General features: G+C 40.0%; 1 protein-coding gene and 1 pseudogene across 2 annotated transcripts; one reads left to right on the top strand and one right to left on the bottom strand.

Annotated features, from left to right (window-relative positions):
• The first annotated feature begins 2,054 nt into the window (after positions 1-2,054).
• Positions 2,055-8,609, top strand: LOC306787975 (organic cation/carnitine transporter 2-like; annotated as a pseudogene). The gene is made up of 5 exons: positions 2,055-2,276; positions 4,136-4,233; positions 6,142-6,388; positions 7,398-7,533; positions 8,525-8,609. The product of its transcript is annotated as an organic cation/carnitine transporter 2-like (transcript).
• Positions 8,610-8,986: 377 nt separating this feature from the next.
• LOC306787974 (organic cation/carnitine transporter 2-like) lies at positions 8,987-17,146 on the bottom strand (the record flags this gene model as incomplete). The annotated part of the gene is made up of 11 exons (XM_079283301.1): positions 8,987-8,993; positions 9,812-9,947; positions 10,464-10,646; positions 12,168-12,382; positions 12,592-12,692; positions 12,913-13,045; positions 15,212-15,383; positions 15,543-15,697; positions 15,909-16,012; positions 16,181-16,363; positions 16,940-17,146. 11 exons carry the CDS (start codon positions 17,144-17,146, stop codon positions 8,987-8,989), a joined length of 1,596 nt encoding a protein of 531 aa, XP_079139427.1.
• Between the last annotated feature and the right edge of the window lie 89 nt (positions 17,147-17,235).

The following is a 17,235-nucleotide window of genomic DNA, read 5'->3' as shown; positions in this document are numbered from 1 at the left end:
ATGAATGAATTACCTTTCAGGAGGATTATCATGAACGTTTCAGCTGAGCTAAAGAGATGCACATGCTTTAATCTCCAGGTCCTGATCTTTGATCAGTGAAAGATACCAAATGGCTTTCAGAAACGACTCATCACAGATGAAATAATCTACTCGCATGAAATCATAAAAGAGAGCTGGTTGTCGGATGTAAACCAACAACTGAATGTGCTCACATGCCACTGTGGGGTTTAATATTATAGTCAGTTAATCAGGTCATAAGTGCAGAATAAGCTTCAATTATTTATTCTAACCAACTTATGATAATCGCGTGACAGTCACAAGTGCAGTCTTACTGTAAACCAAGAGCGGATGTTCTCCAGGCACAAAAAAAGCATTTTGCTCAAGAGCACTGTAGCCCAGGCAAAAGTTCACCAATACAGGGGGGTGACCTCAGGTCGTCAGGTGGAGATATGCGTCTAACCTTTACACTATTTATACTGCAGGATGAATAGTTGTCCAGCTTCAAAAGCTCCACAATCATCCCCAAGAAACTTAACTTTGAGAAGGTTTAAATGCCTGCAGGCCCGTCACGCTGACGTCTGTGGTCATGAAGTCCTTTGAAAGTCCTTTGATGTCTGTTTTGTTGTTTTATTTATGCAACCAAAGGATGAAACAGTTTGCCCGCTGATCTTAGCCTTGCGCCGACACTTTGCTCTTTTAAATCCAAACTAAAAAACTTTTTAAATGAACGCACCATATCTGTACAGTATTCTTGTTTGTATGTGTATTCATATGTATTTAAATGTTTCTGTTTATTTGCACTTTTTTGCCGGTTTTTTTTATCAGCGCCAAGGAGGGATCATGTGATTGATTGCATGAGTGACTAATCTGTCATTCTGCTGCAGCAAACTGCATATTTTTAGGTTGCCGGTGTTGACTGCATGCTCAAGGACCTCTTGTTGGTTGCCTGTTTTTTATTGCCATTGACCGCCTGCTACCTCCTCACTAGCTGCTCTTAACCCTTGACACCAATAGCAGATTGTGTTGTATAAATGTAATCACAACAATACAACAGTGGGCATTTTGATGCTACTCATAATAAAAATACATTTTAATGAGGAAGCGCTTTTCAAGAAACTCAGGCAGTTCAAAAAGTAGATGAAATATGAGAGAAATATTTAAAAACATTACAGGAATAGACTGTATATAGCAAACTGTTTCTCGTTTCCAGTCTTAGTGTTGAAACAAAGAATATGTTCAGACCTTGGAGCGAAGATCATTTTGAGATAAAAGGGTACAAAGTACATCAGACACTTAGTAGGGAATGTGTAAATCATCCCAAGTGACTGGTAGTGTCTGCCCACTCTCTCTCCCTCCACCCCATAACGATGAACGCTTTCAACATAAATGTGTATATATATATGTATATATATACATATATACACACGTACATATATAAATATATATATATATACGTATATATACATATATACATATATATATACATATATATGTATATATACATATATACATATATATACATATATATGTATATATACATATATATATATATATGTATATATACATATATATACATATATACATATATGTATACATATATATATATATAAACACATATACATATATATATATATATATATATATATATATACATATACATATATATATACATATACATATACATACATATATATATATATATATATGTATATATACGTATATATATATATATTTATATATGTACGTGTGTATATATGTATATATACATATATACATATATATATACATATATATGTATATATACATATATACATATATATACATATATATGTATATATACATATATATATATATATATATATGTATATATACATATATATACATATATACATATATGTATACATATATATATATATAAACACATATACATATATATATATATATATATATATATATATATATATATATATACATATACATATATATATACATATACATATACATACATATATATATATATATATATATATATATATACGTATACAAGTGGATGATATAAGTGGAGGAACAGCAGCATCCCGCTGGAGGAGGAGAGCAACAGCGGCGCGTTGGTGCGCAGCAAGTGCTCCAGATACAAACAGGAAGATGTGAAGCGTTTCTCGGACGGAGGCTTGCTGCCCGGCGTTGATGTTGACCTCACCAATGTGTCGACAGAGAGCTGCTTGAATGGGTGGGAGTACGACCGGAGCGTGTATATTTCTACCATCATATCAGAGGTTTGTGCAAACTGCGCATGTTGCTGCTGGAGGTAGAGGAGGCTGCAGCTGCATATCATCCTATCATAGATGTTATACAAGAAAAAAAAAAAGTATTAATACATACATACATGTTTATATGTATGTATGTACACATATATATATATATATATATATATATGAAAAAAATAGATTCAGACATAAATATATATATGTTGAAAATATGTATTTTTATTGATGACAAAAATCTTCTGAGCAACAGTTGAATAAGAGGAAGCAAAGGTCAGCGTTAGTCGAGGGTTATGTGGAATATCAGCTGAACAGATCACATTTCAAACCTCTTTAAACTAACCAGAGAGACGTTCAGTACCAGTTAAAAGTTCCTCACATTAACTTTAAGTTAAGTGTTGAGGTTACTTGCCTTCTCTTGAAATTGGGTTTGACAGCACCAGTTTGAAGATGATGTCTGTCCGTCGACATCTTACAGCTCTCCTGCTCTATGTCAATACAAACAATGCTCAATCCAAATCTATAACTGTCACTATACAAACTGTCCAAAAGCAAGATTCAAATACAGATGCTGGCCAATGTATAGCTTGATAATATAAAAGAGAATAAAAGGTATATCGTGTTTTCTGCTTATCAGTCTGTCCGTCCGTCTGGTCCCTTATCTTGAACCCGTTATCCCAGGAACGCCTGGAGGGAATATCTTCATATTTGGCACAAACGTCCACCTGGATTCAAGGTTGAACTGCTTTGAATTTGAAGGGTCAAAAGTCATCTAGACCTCACAAAACACATTTTAGGCCATAACTCAAGAATTTATATCCTAATTATGATGATTTTAAAAGATAAAATGATGGGGTGATTGGACGGACATGGATGGCAGAGGCAGTACTTCTAGTCATTTAAGGTTATTGCATTGCAGTCATCAGCATTGCGCTAAGATCATAACTGTTTATCTATTTTTGTTTTGCAAAGTCCAGGTATCCGTATCGGGGACTGAAAACGTTGGATCGGTGCATTTCTGCATTGTACTGGAATAGTCAGGCCTCAACACAAGTCAGTGGGGAACGACTATGACAATGAATTTGGCTCAAGGAAAGACTGGGTTAACCTTTAAACCCTAATATGTAAACTATAAACCAGTGGTTTCGGTAATACCGGTTTTCTTTTTGTAAATCTTTTTCTCGTCACGTTTCATTTTAAATCTTTGGGCACCTTTAAGGGTTCACTGCTCAGTGTGACATTATCATGTTCATGTTCAGGAGTGAACTGGATGGCAGCTGACAGAGACTTAACCTCGTAACTACTCATTTGCAGAAGTACAAAACTTTAAACCGCAAGACAGACAGAGTTTTTGTGAATGAAAGCTCAATGCTCTTGTTTCTTTTAATGGCAGTTATAGCATAGTATAGTATAGTATAGTATCGTATGATAACACTGCTAATATTAGCAGCACTAATAAACAAGTGATACAAAATGTGAACCGAATGAAGAGACAAAAACGTTTTTTTTAAATTACAGCCTGGACGACACCGGATTTGTGAGGCTGATACCGTTTAGATATTGAACTCTTCGTACGAATCCCTTTGATTGGTTCTAGAATGGTGGCCTATAAACCAGTGAACACAGTGTTTTACATCTTTTCCTAATCACTCCAAGAATTCCCCCCCCCCCTCAGCTTCTCATTGCACAGTGAACTTTTGCCTCCATTAAGCCAGACGTCTTGGTACATGTGTGAACACGTGCACACATGCATGTGATCCCTTAGCAAGTGGCCATGTATTCACAAAGTCTTCTCTCTGAGGAAATTATTTCTAGGCTGATGGCTCTGCCTGCTAAGTGTTTGTTGTTGCTCGGGCTCTGCTGCCCCACAGAAAGAACTTCAATGTGAGATGAGGAAGGTCCACAACATCTGTGACCTGCTTCGTTCTCGCAACATCCGCTGGATATCTCTCACGCTGTGGCTGGTTTGGTGAGTCCCTGCTGTCCCGCCTGACCTCCACATTCAGCACAGTGACCCCCCCGCAAGCACAAATACACACACACACACGTGGACATATAATGAACACACACAGTCTCTGTTCATGCATCACCTCGACCACATGTCAGCCCATTTCACTAACAACAAATAATGACCTGTCAGGTGCTGTGAAGCCTGCGGCTAAGATCAAAATCAGGTTTTATTACTGCAGTGTGCCCTGTATTCGTCCTGTGCAAATGAAGTTTGATTATCTTTGATTTCTAAAAAGTTGTGCACTGACAAACTCCAATGCATGTAATTCTTTCCACAGAAAACGTTTTTCTGATAATTTTTCACTTGCATTAATACAGTACATACTGTTACATGTCTTAAACCTTACAATAACAGATTTGTTTGGCAGGTTGGGGTTAGGAAAAGACAGGCTGTAAAAACAACAACATATCACCTTTCAAGCTGATACACGCAGCTGCGTAGCACTTAGCAACATCAGCTTTCATTTAGAGTTGTATTTCTGGCGACCTGATGAATTCAAGTCCACTGTCCGCAAGTCCTCAGGGAAATATATGGCGCTTTAGCTGCTAAATGCTCAACTATGTCCACAAGCTAGTGCCTAACTGTGCCTGTTTGTGCTGGGCAGTTAGCATTAATTGGGGTTTTAGTGCTTTTTACGGGACAACAACTGTCTTCTGCAGCAAAGTGTGAAGGCTAAGATGTTGTAACCCTAGTTCTATAAGCATAGGCACAGCCCTCTACTGGACGCTATGGGTAATACTCTCTTCCAATCACGAGCATGCATTCGACTGCTGAAAACGTGCATAAGCGTAGCCGGCCATTCAGGACGTGCCTACCCGGATACGTGCAGATCTCAAAGTATAGAAGGCAGCACATATCGCTGCTCGTATCGTTCACCCTCTTCAGCGAGCGGCGAAGGAGCGGCAGGGCCCCCTCTGTAGAGGGCTGCGCCTGTCAGTATAGAACTAGGGTTACAATATTGTAACCTTACTGTGGGGGTTCAATACAACCGACCCAAACCACACCCTTTTCACCAGTACTGTGTCGTTCCAGTGAGCACAGACCCTGAAAAGGAGATAGAACCGTATGAATGGACATGTCGACGCCGTACATATGTCCCTGATTGATCCTAAAACCCTTATATGTAAACCGTTAACCCAGGGCTGAGGTGAGGCTGAGGTTTGTTATTGTAAATCTTTTTTTCATCACATTTACTGTCATAGGGCAGCTGACGGACAGTTTGCCAAGATGTAGTAACCTCGAACTAATAATTTGCGAGACAGTGTTTTTTGTGGATGAAAGCTCAAAGCTCTCATTTCTTTTAATGGCAATTATATTGCTGTGTAGCCTATTTGTATAGGTTTGTTGATGCAACTTAACGTTTGTGATAATTTGTTCATTGTCGTCGTGTGGAACAATCCAAGAAAATGTTGCAAAACTCAGCTTGAATGTGAAATAAGGAAAATGAATGCATGCATTTCTTACAAATATGTTAACACTGCTCATAGTGGCCACACTTATAAACACACTTATGTGATACAAAATGTGAACGGCATGAAGGGACACAAATGTCTATTTTGAATTACAGCCTGGACGACAGTGGATTTTTGAGGCCGATACCGGTAATAATATTTGAGAGTTAAAAAAGAAATCTACAAAAATCTTCACATTCATTTTTTAAGAATTGTGGTGAGATACCAAGTGGGACATTTTTCGGGGTAAAAATAAAACCGTAGAGTCCAGTCGAAGGCGGAGTCAGTGTAGCGCAGGCGTGCATGTCCCTCTATTCCTCTCCAACTTTTCAGTCACCCTATTTTACATTACACTTACAAAAGATGACAGTTTCTGGACAAGAAACAGGATAACAAACAACTTCTATCCCCACAGGAACACTGTGTCCATCGCTTACTTTACTCTTTCCCTGAACACGGCGAACCTTCACGGTAACGCATACGATTTATCTCGCCATAACGCTCGAGATGATGGGGAAGTTTGCCGTGACGACGGCGTTTGCGATAGTGTACGCATACACAGCTGAACTCTACCCAACCGTCGTGAGGAACACGGCGGTGGGCGCCTGCTCCATGGCTTCCAGAATAGGCAGCATCATCGCCCCGTACTTCATTTACTTAGCGTAACGATGGCCTGCCTCGGTCGGCGCTAGCTGCTCTTGGCCTGTCTCGAACGATTCCGTCGTGACGCCCTTTCCGGTCATTACGCTGTCATTTTCTTCGGCGATCGCCAACCAAACGTAAATAATATTAATTCATACATATGAAATAATCTATGTGTCAAATTTCAGGACTATATATGGACGTTTATATGTCTAAATACTATAGGAAAGTGACTTTGATGAGAGAAAGCAGAAAGAATGCTCGGGCGACGCTTAAACGGCTCAAACGGAAATTAAGGAGCTTTTATTGCATCATTTGGAGTTGTTGAAGCGTGATATCTTATTGTGAAGGACAGAACTACGGTCCCGGATGTGTTGACAGCATTGATGGTCATTTTTGCGACCCTGGAACAAGCGAATATCCCCGAAAAACCAGCAGCAGCCAGTGTTTACAACGTGTTTGTACGGATTAGGCCAAGAGCAGTGCACGGCTAATTCACCGGTGTTAGCATCGTTTTAACGACTCTGGTAAAGGCAAAGCTAACTGTAATAATTACAACAATATTTCGTTTGAAAGGTACGAAGTTTAACTTCAGTTTAACACCATTAAATCAACTGAAAACATTACACGACCATTTTTATCAACATTGTAAGTGAATTGTATTGAAACATTAGCTAAAAACTGTCCGGTTTGGGGTACAATTCCGTTAAGTAAGGACGCTCTAATCTTCATGTCCCGTTTGGTTGATAAGGGCTTTTTTATTCTGAATTGGCGGCTGTTTCTTTCCCAACTGACAGAAACAAGAAGGCTAACAAGAAGCTGGTGCCTCTACAGAAACAAAACAACAAGAACAAAAGTCAACAGAACAAAAAGATAATAGGCCGCTCTGTTTCTTTTAAGATTTAGCGGATCGGATTCAAACTACTGATGCAGCCACATCGAAGTGCTTTCCACCTTTTGTCTTCTTGTTCTGAACCGCTCTGGCCTCGGCTGTTTTTCACCGTCTCCGTCTTTTATGTGTTGCCACAGGAAGCTATTCCATTTCACTGCCTTACATCCTTATGGGAAGCATTACAGCTCTGTCAGGGTTGCTGAGTCTCCTGCTGCCCGAGAGCTATGGAATGCCGCTGCCCGACACCATCGCTCACATGCAACACTTCCCCGGGTGAGACAGCCATCCGACTCCCCGAGACCAGCCGTGTTAGAGTCAGATTGGTCATTCGTTTGTTTTCATCCAGCTCTCAATTTCTATGTCGATTTAACATTTCATTTTTATTTCCTTCTGTCATTAAGAATGATCTTATTTATTTTGGTTTTGGTTTTAAATGTATGACAGTTATATTTTTACCACTTTAGTTTTCAATTTTTTCAATGAATAGAAAAACATAATTTTTATGTTGCTTTGGACAAAAGTAACAATAAATGTAACGCAGGACAAGACAAATACTAAGACCTTCTTTTTCATTTATTTTTACAAAATACTCTCAGACCCGAATCTGGTTAATTTGTTGCAGAATTGCGAGATTCAAAATGATTAACTGTATGTTCACATGCAAGCACAAAAACATTTCTCCCTCTGACCGTTTTACAGTCCAGTTCAACTGGCCTTAAAAAGATGAAATGTTGCTCCATAAGTGACACAAAGTGTAAACAGTTAAAGCCAAACACACTATAAGAAACATAACTGAACAAACTGCTGTTTTTCCACTTTGGTTTTAGTAAGGAGGACTTTACATTCGCTGATCAGTTGTGAGATTTTGTGCTATTTAGCTTCAATAACATGTTTACTATCAGCCTAGTGGAAAGAAAACATCCCAAAGAAACGTATTGGTGTTTATTTTACTACTTTGTGTATTTGCATCTGCAGATTTCACCCTAAATTCACCAAGAGTGATTGTTAGACTATGCCTCATAAGCATATTTAAACATACCATTTCAGAAAACAGCCACAGTGACTCAGGACAATCTGAGCAAAACTGTGAGGTTTGTAGTGAAAGCTGAGCATTGGTTCATCAATTCAATAAATATGGACACTGCCACTTTAATAGATATTTAAATGTAGACACGGAATCTGATGTATTATTTCAAATAATTCACTTCCTGTCAGCATTTTCATGAGTCTCTTAATCATTAATGTAACTGTTTTTTTACTCTAGATGTTGTCAGAAGACACCGTATACACTCACACACAGCGAAGAAAAGGAAAACGCTGCTGACAAGAAGTCTTCAGTTGTCCTTTGAACAAGGAGCCACACCGATATCCGGCTTGAGATGAATAACTGGACAACCTTCACGTCTCTGTCCATGTTTTTGGTAAATAGACACTTGTCAGAAATAACTGAAGAGGATTATTGTTTTCTGGATTTGTATGCGGCTCCAACAGGACCAAGGAACATGACAGCAATAGAAGCAATATAATGTGTGTCTTAAAATATCTCTACGAAACTGGAGTAATGATTTCATTAAAATACTGTCAAATGAAAAGTACAACAATTGTCTGCACTAAATATGCTCTGCAACAATACTTGTTACCATATTCAGATGATACTGATGTTCACAGTTGTAAAAGATGAAAGTGTGCAATTAAAAACAAAAAAACAGCACATAAACACAGTCTCTTATATTCTGACAACAATATAATCAGAACCAGTAGCCAGGTTCAGGGTGTTATGGTACATCACATTTAACACTCGCATATTTCATATTTCAGTTCATAATTAATATTTGATTTACATATTTGTGATCTGAGATAACATGCACAGACTGCAAGCACAATTTGATTTCCTCCAAAATGTTTGACTCAAGTTTTAATTCTTTAATTTTAATTTCTTGGTGATGTAATGTGATTCAAGTAAATTAAAAGTAAATTAAAAAGATGCTAGTGCAACGAGAGGTAATAATAATAATAATAATAATAATAACTTTAATTTATATAGCGCCTTTCAGGGGACCCAAGGCCGCTTAATAGCGCAACAGTTATGAATAACTCATTCAAGTAATGTTTTAGACAATCTGAGTCGACTTTCGAAAAGCACCGTAGGTTTTGAATGTTCTCTTCTTGTGATGAATGGGCACTTTATGCTGTAGTGACAAAAGACAAATAAACAAACCATCATGTGGTTTTCAGAATACAGAAATAAATATATTTTAAAAAGCTGCAATGTTTCAATATCTTTTCACTTCTGTTTTGTTGCTATTTTCATGCCTGAATACCAGCACCTGTTCCAGTTTAAGTCAACTTGGTAGTTTTTTTCCATCATGGTAAATGTCTGCTATATTATATTTAATGTTCATTTATTTATTTATTTGCCAGGAACAGTGCAAATTAATTTCAGTTTCCACCTCAATGTAAATGTGCCAGAGTTAGCTGGAGAGCTACTTTTGTCTGTAGTCTATATAAGTGTATTGCATACGAAGACGTGTGTATTCCGTAAGGAACCCACCTTTCTCTCTTATGCATCTGTTGAATAGTTTGAGGTAGAGGTTGTCCAAAACTCTCTGGCAGGAGGAGAGTAGCAAAGGCAGACACAGCAGCCAGAGTCCCCATTACAATATAAGGCAGGTACTTAAAGTATACACCTGCACAAGGAGAAGAGAACATTTGGATGAAGGAAGTCCTTGGTCAGTGTTTTTTGCACACTGTAAATATTTACTGTATGTGAATGAATCAGTGTGTATCGCATCCAAACTAAACAGGTGAAATCAGATGGTTATCTGTTTGAAGCTACAACAAGAAACTTTCATTTTCTGTTGATGTTGTTGGTCCCTGTGGATAAAAGTAGTGGTGATTCCGAGCACCAGAGTCCCTTTAAAAAAACTCTTATTTTACTGAGTCTGAACTGATGATTTTCTGGTGAATCTGTATTGCTTCATCTTTGCATTTTGCACGGAAACTGACCCGGTGGCACCGATGACAAGCATTAAGAATAATATAGAGAAATAGCCAATCTATGAAGGTCATGTAAAGGATTCAGTATCAATTTGAGACAGTTTCATAACCGGTTAAAAGTTCCTCACAGGAACTTCAAATGATAATTCAGGTCAAACTAATTAAATAAACACTGAGTAATTATGATAAGAGACCAGTTTACTCACTTAGCTGTAACAAAAAAGGTGCAATGGAACTGCCAACTCTGGCAACAGCACTGCACGTCCCTGTCGCTGTGTTCCTGAGCGCTGTTGGGTAAAGCTCTGCTGTGTAGACATATATCAGGGATGTACCGGCGGTAATGACACATTTACCCAGCATCTCCAGAGCTATAGACAGTTCTGATAAACCTGAAAGGAAAGAAGAGTTTGTCGAAGAAAGATAATTGCATCGAACAAAAAAAAAAAGATTTCTCTGGTTGTGCTGCATTTTTATCTTCATTCTTGTCTGACGGCAAGTGAACCGACTTGGCGAAAGGCCACAACGTCAGAATGGAGAACATTGGTGGTCGAGTAGGTGCGTCGACAGGAGGAGGTCGCAAGAAGTGTGAAGGCTGTCTCTCTCGCGAAACAGGGACAATGGGTGCGGTGGGAAGGTGTGGAGAGGAGAAAGATCAGCTGGAGGGAACTATGGGAAATGGAAGCAACAAAAATTAGCTTTATCATCAGAGCTACTAGGACGTGCTTCGATCGCCAAATAATCTCCATCAGTGGTATGGCGAAGATCCAACCTGTGCCCTTTGCCCAACTCCAGCAACTCTCAAACACATCATGGTAAGCTGCAAGAACAGCCTCACTCAAGGCAGATATACCTGGTGGCACAACCAGGTCCTCAAAAGCCTGGCATCAGCGATTGACATCAGGCGGTGTGCGACCAACTCCTTTCCCCCGAGAGTAGCCAATCCCCTGAAGGCAACAGCATTTGTCCGAGAAGGACAAAAAGCCCCGAAACATCCTTCCACCAAACTAGAGACGGGATACTTAATCATGGCCCATGACTGGAAGATGCTGGTAGACATCGAGCAGCAATTGATCTTTCCTCTAGTGATTGCGTCCACCAACCTCAGGCCAAACCTGGTCCCCTTCACTGAAGACTGTTTACATCATAGAGCTCACAGTCCCATGGGAGAACGCGCTTGAAGAGGCCTATGAACGTAAGAAGCTACGCTATGCAGAACCTGCAGCAGAAGCAAAGCAGCACGGCTGGAACACTAAACTCTTTCCAGTGGAAGTGGGATGCAGAGGATTTGTGGCTTCTTCGACCGTCAGACTGTTGAAAGAGCTGGGAAGCCACGGTCAGGCTCTGCGGCAGACCATCAAGGCAGTCTCAGAGGCGGCTGAAAGAAGCAGCCAGTGGATTTGGATCAAGCGGAATGACCAATGCTGGGCTCCAACTATGTCAGCATAACCCACTTAAGAATCCCCACCTGTTAACCATTCAGCCGTCTACCATTCTCAATGTTGTCAATTTCGAGACAGCTGCACGGCACACAAGCTGAGGGCTGATCGTCCTGCAGCTAGCTTCCCTTGGGTAGGGTGTATATTGTTGAAAGGCCGAAACACCCAATGACACAAGGGAACATTACTGACGATGTGTTCTGGGCCCAACTGTCCCAAAATTCTACAACCTAAACCAGACCGAGATACACCCCACACAAGCCAAAAAAAACCCCACTTGTTGATCGTCAACCACTCAAAACAAGGTTAATTTCCTGGAAGTGCTCACCACCTTGGTACAAAGGACAGTCAAACATCATGTCCTGTGTTTTTTGATTCTGTTATAAGAGTGCAATGCATAATCTGTTGAATACTCGTTTAAGGGCTTGCTTGGAAATATAATACCGTCATGCACCACGTCATGTCACTGCTTACTTTCAGGCACCAGTTGAAGGAAGTACAGCGACACTCCTCCAATGAGCAAAATACAAAAGACAGACAGCCGTCGTGGAACGTATCGCAGCGCCAGCCAGCTGGAAGTGTATGCTGGTACCTCTACAGCTGCTGAGAGGAAGCAGCTGATGTAGGGGTTAGCATGAAGTTGGGATGTGTTCAGGGACAGGCCAATGTATCCTGTACTCAGAGTGAACCTGGAGACAGAGATACAGACAACAGAGAGCTTTCAATGGAAATCTGCATCGAAACAGCATTTGACACATACCATACAGTAGCTCCAGTAGCAGAGCAAGACCATTCGACTTAAAATGAACAAACAAAACAAAGAGAAAGAAAAGTAAAGAAGGACACAATCAAGTAATATCAGTGCCGTAAATGAGCAAATGTTAAAAAATACACTCACCACACCAGGCACAGAATGAGCGTCACGTTTCTGATGTTTTTTGTCCTCAGCAGGCTGAAGACATTGTGCTGTTCCTTAGGGTGTGTCTTTGTTGCATCAGCCTGCAAGATACAAAACCTCAGTCTCACCAGCAGTTTGGCATATCATTCCACCACTTTGGTCCAGGATTAAATATCTCAACAGCTGGAAAATTTGTCATTAAATCTGGTACGTACATTGCTTCCTATGGGATGAATTGTACTAATAATGTGTCTCCTCAAGCACACACATTGTCTCCTGTGTCTGGTCCTACACTACTGATTTAAGTCAGGCCAGACTTACATGTACGCTGTAATCTTCAAAGATGACCGATGGAGCCTCGACTTTGTTCATCTTAGCAGCCTTTCTCAATGTGGTCTCTGCCTCCTCCACTCTTCCCTGAGAGAGCAACCAACGAGGAGACTCTGGGATGAACCTGCCTCAGTGTTCAACAGAGAAACAAAAAGGGTCAGGCTGGATCAGTGGGGCTTAAAATACAGGTGAATACAAGTTAGGATATTTCTCTTGTAAAATAGCCAAATTATTATTTTCATCTCAGACAAGAGCAAAATTATGACATTTATGGTGTAGTATAAAGTACTGTGGTTCCATCACCCGCAGGGATAGTCAGTGGGGTTGGGTGCATTGTAAGCCGTCAAAGGCAGGCACAAACGTGGCAATTTGTGGCAATTTGTGGTTGTTGACCCCTTACATCACAGACTGGCTCTGGGGATGTGGAACATCAATTTTCTAGCGGGGAAGGAATTAGAGCTGGTGCATCAAGTTGAGCAGTGTACAGTCAGGGCCATAAGTATTTGGACTGTGACACAATTTTTCTAACTTTGCCTCATTACACGACTCCAATATATATGAATTGAGGCAGTCAATATGTGGTTGAAGTGTAGACTTTCAGCTTTAATTCAATAGATAAAACAAAAATATATGAACCGTTTAGGAATTACGGGCATTTTTATCCAGTCCCCCACATTTTCAGAGTCTCAAAAGTAATTAGACAAACTAACATAATAGTGGATATAATCATTATTTATTCATTATTTAATTGGAGGAAGTATTTGAGCCTCTGAAAATGTGGGGGACTGTAAAAGTGGCTGTAATTCCTAAACAGCTATTGTGATATTTTTGTTTTATTCATTGAATTAAATAATAATAATACATTTTATTTATATAAAGCTTTAAAAGGCACTCAAAGACACTTGGTAAAAACAGAAACAATAAAGCATTTATAATAAGAACAAAATAGATGACATCAATCAGTGAGGAACAACAAAAAAAAGAGAAGAAAACTGAAGAAAACATACATAACTGACTTTACAGGTTAAAAGCATATTTAAACAGATGGGTTTTAAGTGCAGTTTTGAAAGTGGCGAGTGGTGGAGAATGTCTGAGGTGTTGGGGGAGGGAGTTCCAGAGGGAGGGGGCAGCAATGGAGAAGGCCCTGTCCCCCCAGGTCCGATGCTCGGACAGAGTAGGGGGGGTAAGGAGGTTGGCGTCGGCGGATCTGAGGTTGCGGTTGGTAGCGTGTCAGAAAGGTATGAAGGGGCGAGGTTATGAAGGGCTTTGTATGTGATGAGAAGAATCTTGAACTGGATTCTTTGTTGTATGAGAAAGACTCATCGAACCAGTTGCTGGTTCCCTCCAAAGTTTCCTTCAGGATAGCTGGCGCTCAGTTTCTTCCCCACTGCATTCACGTCAATATGGTGTATAGAAAGTGTTGTATCATAATTCTCGCGGTGCCTACATTACCTGAAGGCAACATGGTTGAGGAAGGCCTTCTTTGTTATGCTCTCATGATGCCATGCCCCCACACTAGATCAGGGTCAAAAGTCTGAACTGAAAAAAACCGATCTGAAAAAAAAAGATTTGAATCTGAAAATATCAAATCTGAAAGTGAAAAATACCTCAAATATCAAAATATATATGAAAGTGAAAAATGAAAAAAAAATTCCAGAACTGAATCCAAATTATATTCAAACCAAAAAAAAGTTTCATTCACTTATTTTTATGCTGAATATATTGCTGTATTTTTCAATGTTCAAGACCACAACTTATTAGGTAAAATTTTTTTTTTCAAATGATCAAAACTTTTGACTGGATTGAGCTCTATAGGCGTGGGGATACTCGCAGCTGGCCGAGTGCTGGTGATGTTGAAGAGGGTTGCCTCTATGCCAATGCCGGTCACTGAGGGTAAATCTCGGACTGCATAAAATCAGAGTATCCGCCCTTCTTGGAGTCTCTGGGTGGCATCCTCGAGAGGATTCCATCTGGGAACTCTATTGTTCTTCTGGAGGACTTCAACACTCATGGGTAACGATGGAGCTTTGGAGGTTTTCTGGGAATGTCCAACTGGTAGAAGACCATAAACACGCTGGAGGGATTATATATCTCATCTGGACTGGGAACCCCTAAAGATCCCCCAGGAAGAGCTGGAAAAACGTTTCTGAGGTGAGGGGCATCTGGACTATCTTGCTTAACCATCTGCCAATGCCAACCAGCCACGCAAAAGGGGAAGTAAAAATGGAGATGGATGGATGGTATGGTAAACTTAACATGAACACATTTTCTCGTCATGAGTACAACCTACCACCAGAGCGGGATGTAGAGCAGGCCAGGCAGAGACATAGCCAACAGGAGAGATTTCCAATCCCTTAAAAAGTAAGCAAAAAGAGGCAGCATCATGTAGCCAATGGCAAAACCCAGACACACACCCAGTGAGGAGAACAGGACCCGTACATGTCCAGTCAAGATCTCATTGCCTGAAAGAGAGAGAAATGCATGACAAAAGGGCGGGAAAATAAGTGAAGTTATTAGTAACAAGTGAAAGAACATGCACAGCACACACAATACATGTATCAACATCACTGAATATAGAAGAGTATTATTTGTTGTTGTAAAGCATGAAATATTCACATTACCGAGCACAAAAGCAGATACATAGTTGGAGACCTGTCCCAAACCATTCATGAAGTAGAGGATGACGAACACCATCCATGAAGGTGAAAAGATTTGAAGAAAAGTAAAAATCGTCTGAACTGCCATGGTGGTGAAGAAAACAAGCTTTCTTCCAAACCTAGAATGAGAAATCAAACAACGAAATGAGAGCAGATGAAAAGATTTTTTTAATTGTTTACAGTAAAAGTTGCTAAAGATTCCTATTTTTTTTGTTGTATAATGTGTTTGTAGTTTGGCAAAAGTGAAGCAAAGACATTCTCAGGAAGAATGAACATGTTTCATGAATATGGTGTGTATATAATTTCATTATGAGATGGTGTTTTAAGTACCTGTCTGAGAGCTGTCCTGAGAAGAAGGCTCCAACAAGAGTTGCCAGGAAGTAAATTGTTGAGGTGAACGGCTGCTTCCACTGGTCTCGGCACACCAGGTCAAACTGGAGTATCCATGCATGAACAAAGAAAAATAAGCTAGATCCATTTGTGAATCGAAAAATCAATCAAACATTTCCTTCTTAAACGTACAGTGTACGTGTTCCATTCAGGTTTAATGATTTTCTATAGTTGAGTTACTGAACTGCAGCGTAATATTCAGTAGGACTCACCTCAGAGACGATGGTGGACTGGTAGATGTCTCTGCTGTAGCTCCACCCGTCCACACATCCCTCCTGCTCCAGGTCCGTGATGTTGACGTCCCTCCCAGGAATGAATCCCTGAGCAGAGAGATATCTGACCACATCCAGCCTGAACCTGCTGCATCTGCTCAGCTGCTGTTTCCCATTCACCACCTCACAGTCACAATGACACAAACGTCGTTAGTGTCATTAGTAACATTTCACATAAAACCCTGAACTGTAGCCGGACCGCTTTATAAGACTTCTTAAACTTTATACAGCAGCTGCAGAAAAATACATCAACTTCAAAGCTACACATGTGATCATCAAAGTATTGTAATGTAATAACAATTCTGGTAAAACAGTAATATCACTAAAAGCCTGAACTCACAAATATCTAAAGTTCTCACGCTGGTGAGCCCAAATCAGTGAAGAATGTTTGATGCTGATAATCTACATACATGTAAAACAGAAAGATTTAATTTACAGTTTTGTGCATGTCTGATTGTTTGATGAAAAGGTTCATCATTCACTGTTGATCTATTCGATAATCAGCCTAAAAATATAACAGCAAATACAAAATATGTGTTTTTAGCAATATTGTATAAAATACTTTGAAGTGAGACTTTTGTTTTTCGGCCTGTCTCGCTTTTGGAATTGTTGAATCTGTGTAACTTAAAGCAAAACTGCTACACTTACCCGAACCCTTTTTTTTGTTTTACAAGGAGCTGTGATCAAAAACAAAATTACCTCTATCGGGATGATTGCATTAAGCCAATCTTGGGTCAGGTTGACGTCAGGAACCAGGCAGTGGTGGCTGGGAGTGTCAGCCAAGAAAACAACAGAGAAAGCACCGAATCCATTGGGCAAGATGCTGACAGTGAGCAGGAAGAAGACAACCTGCTGGAAACGTCCCCACTGACCCAGAAAAGCTACGGAGTCATCATAATCCTTCATGGCCTCAGAATCCTAACCGTCCCCTCCACTGTGCACCGGAAAATAAGAGAGTGGTTCGCCCTCCCCTCAACTGCTGTGTAAGCCACGCC

Source organism: Melanostigma gelatinosum (genome assembly GCF_949748355.1).
Source record: "Melanostigma gelatinosum genome assembly, chromosome: 14".
NCBI lineage: Eukaryota > Metazoa > Chordata > Actinopteri > Perciformes > Zoarcidae > Melanostigma > Melanostigma gelatinosum.
This window is presented reverse-complemented; position numbering and strand designations above follow the sequence as displayed.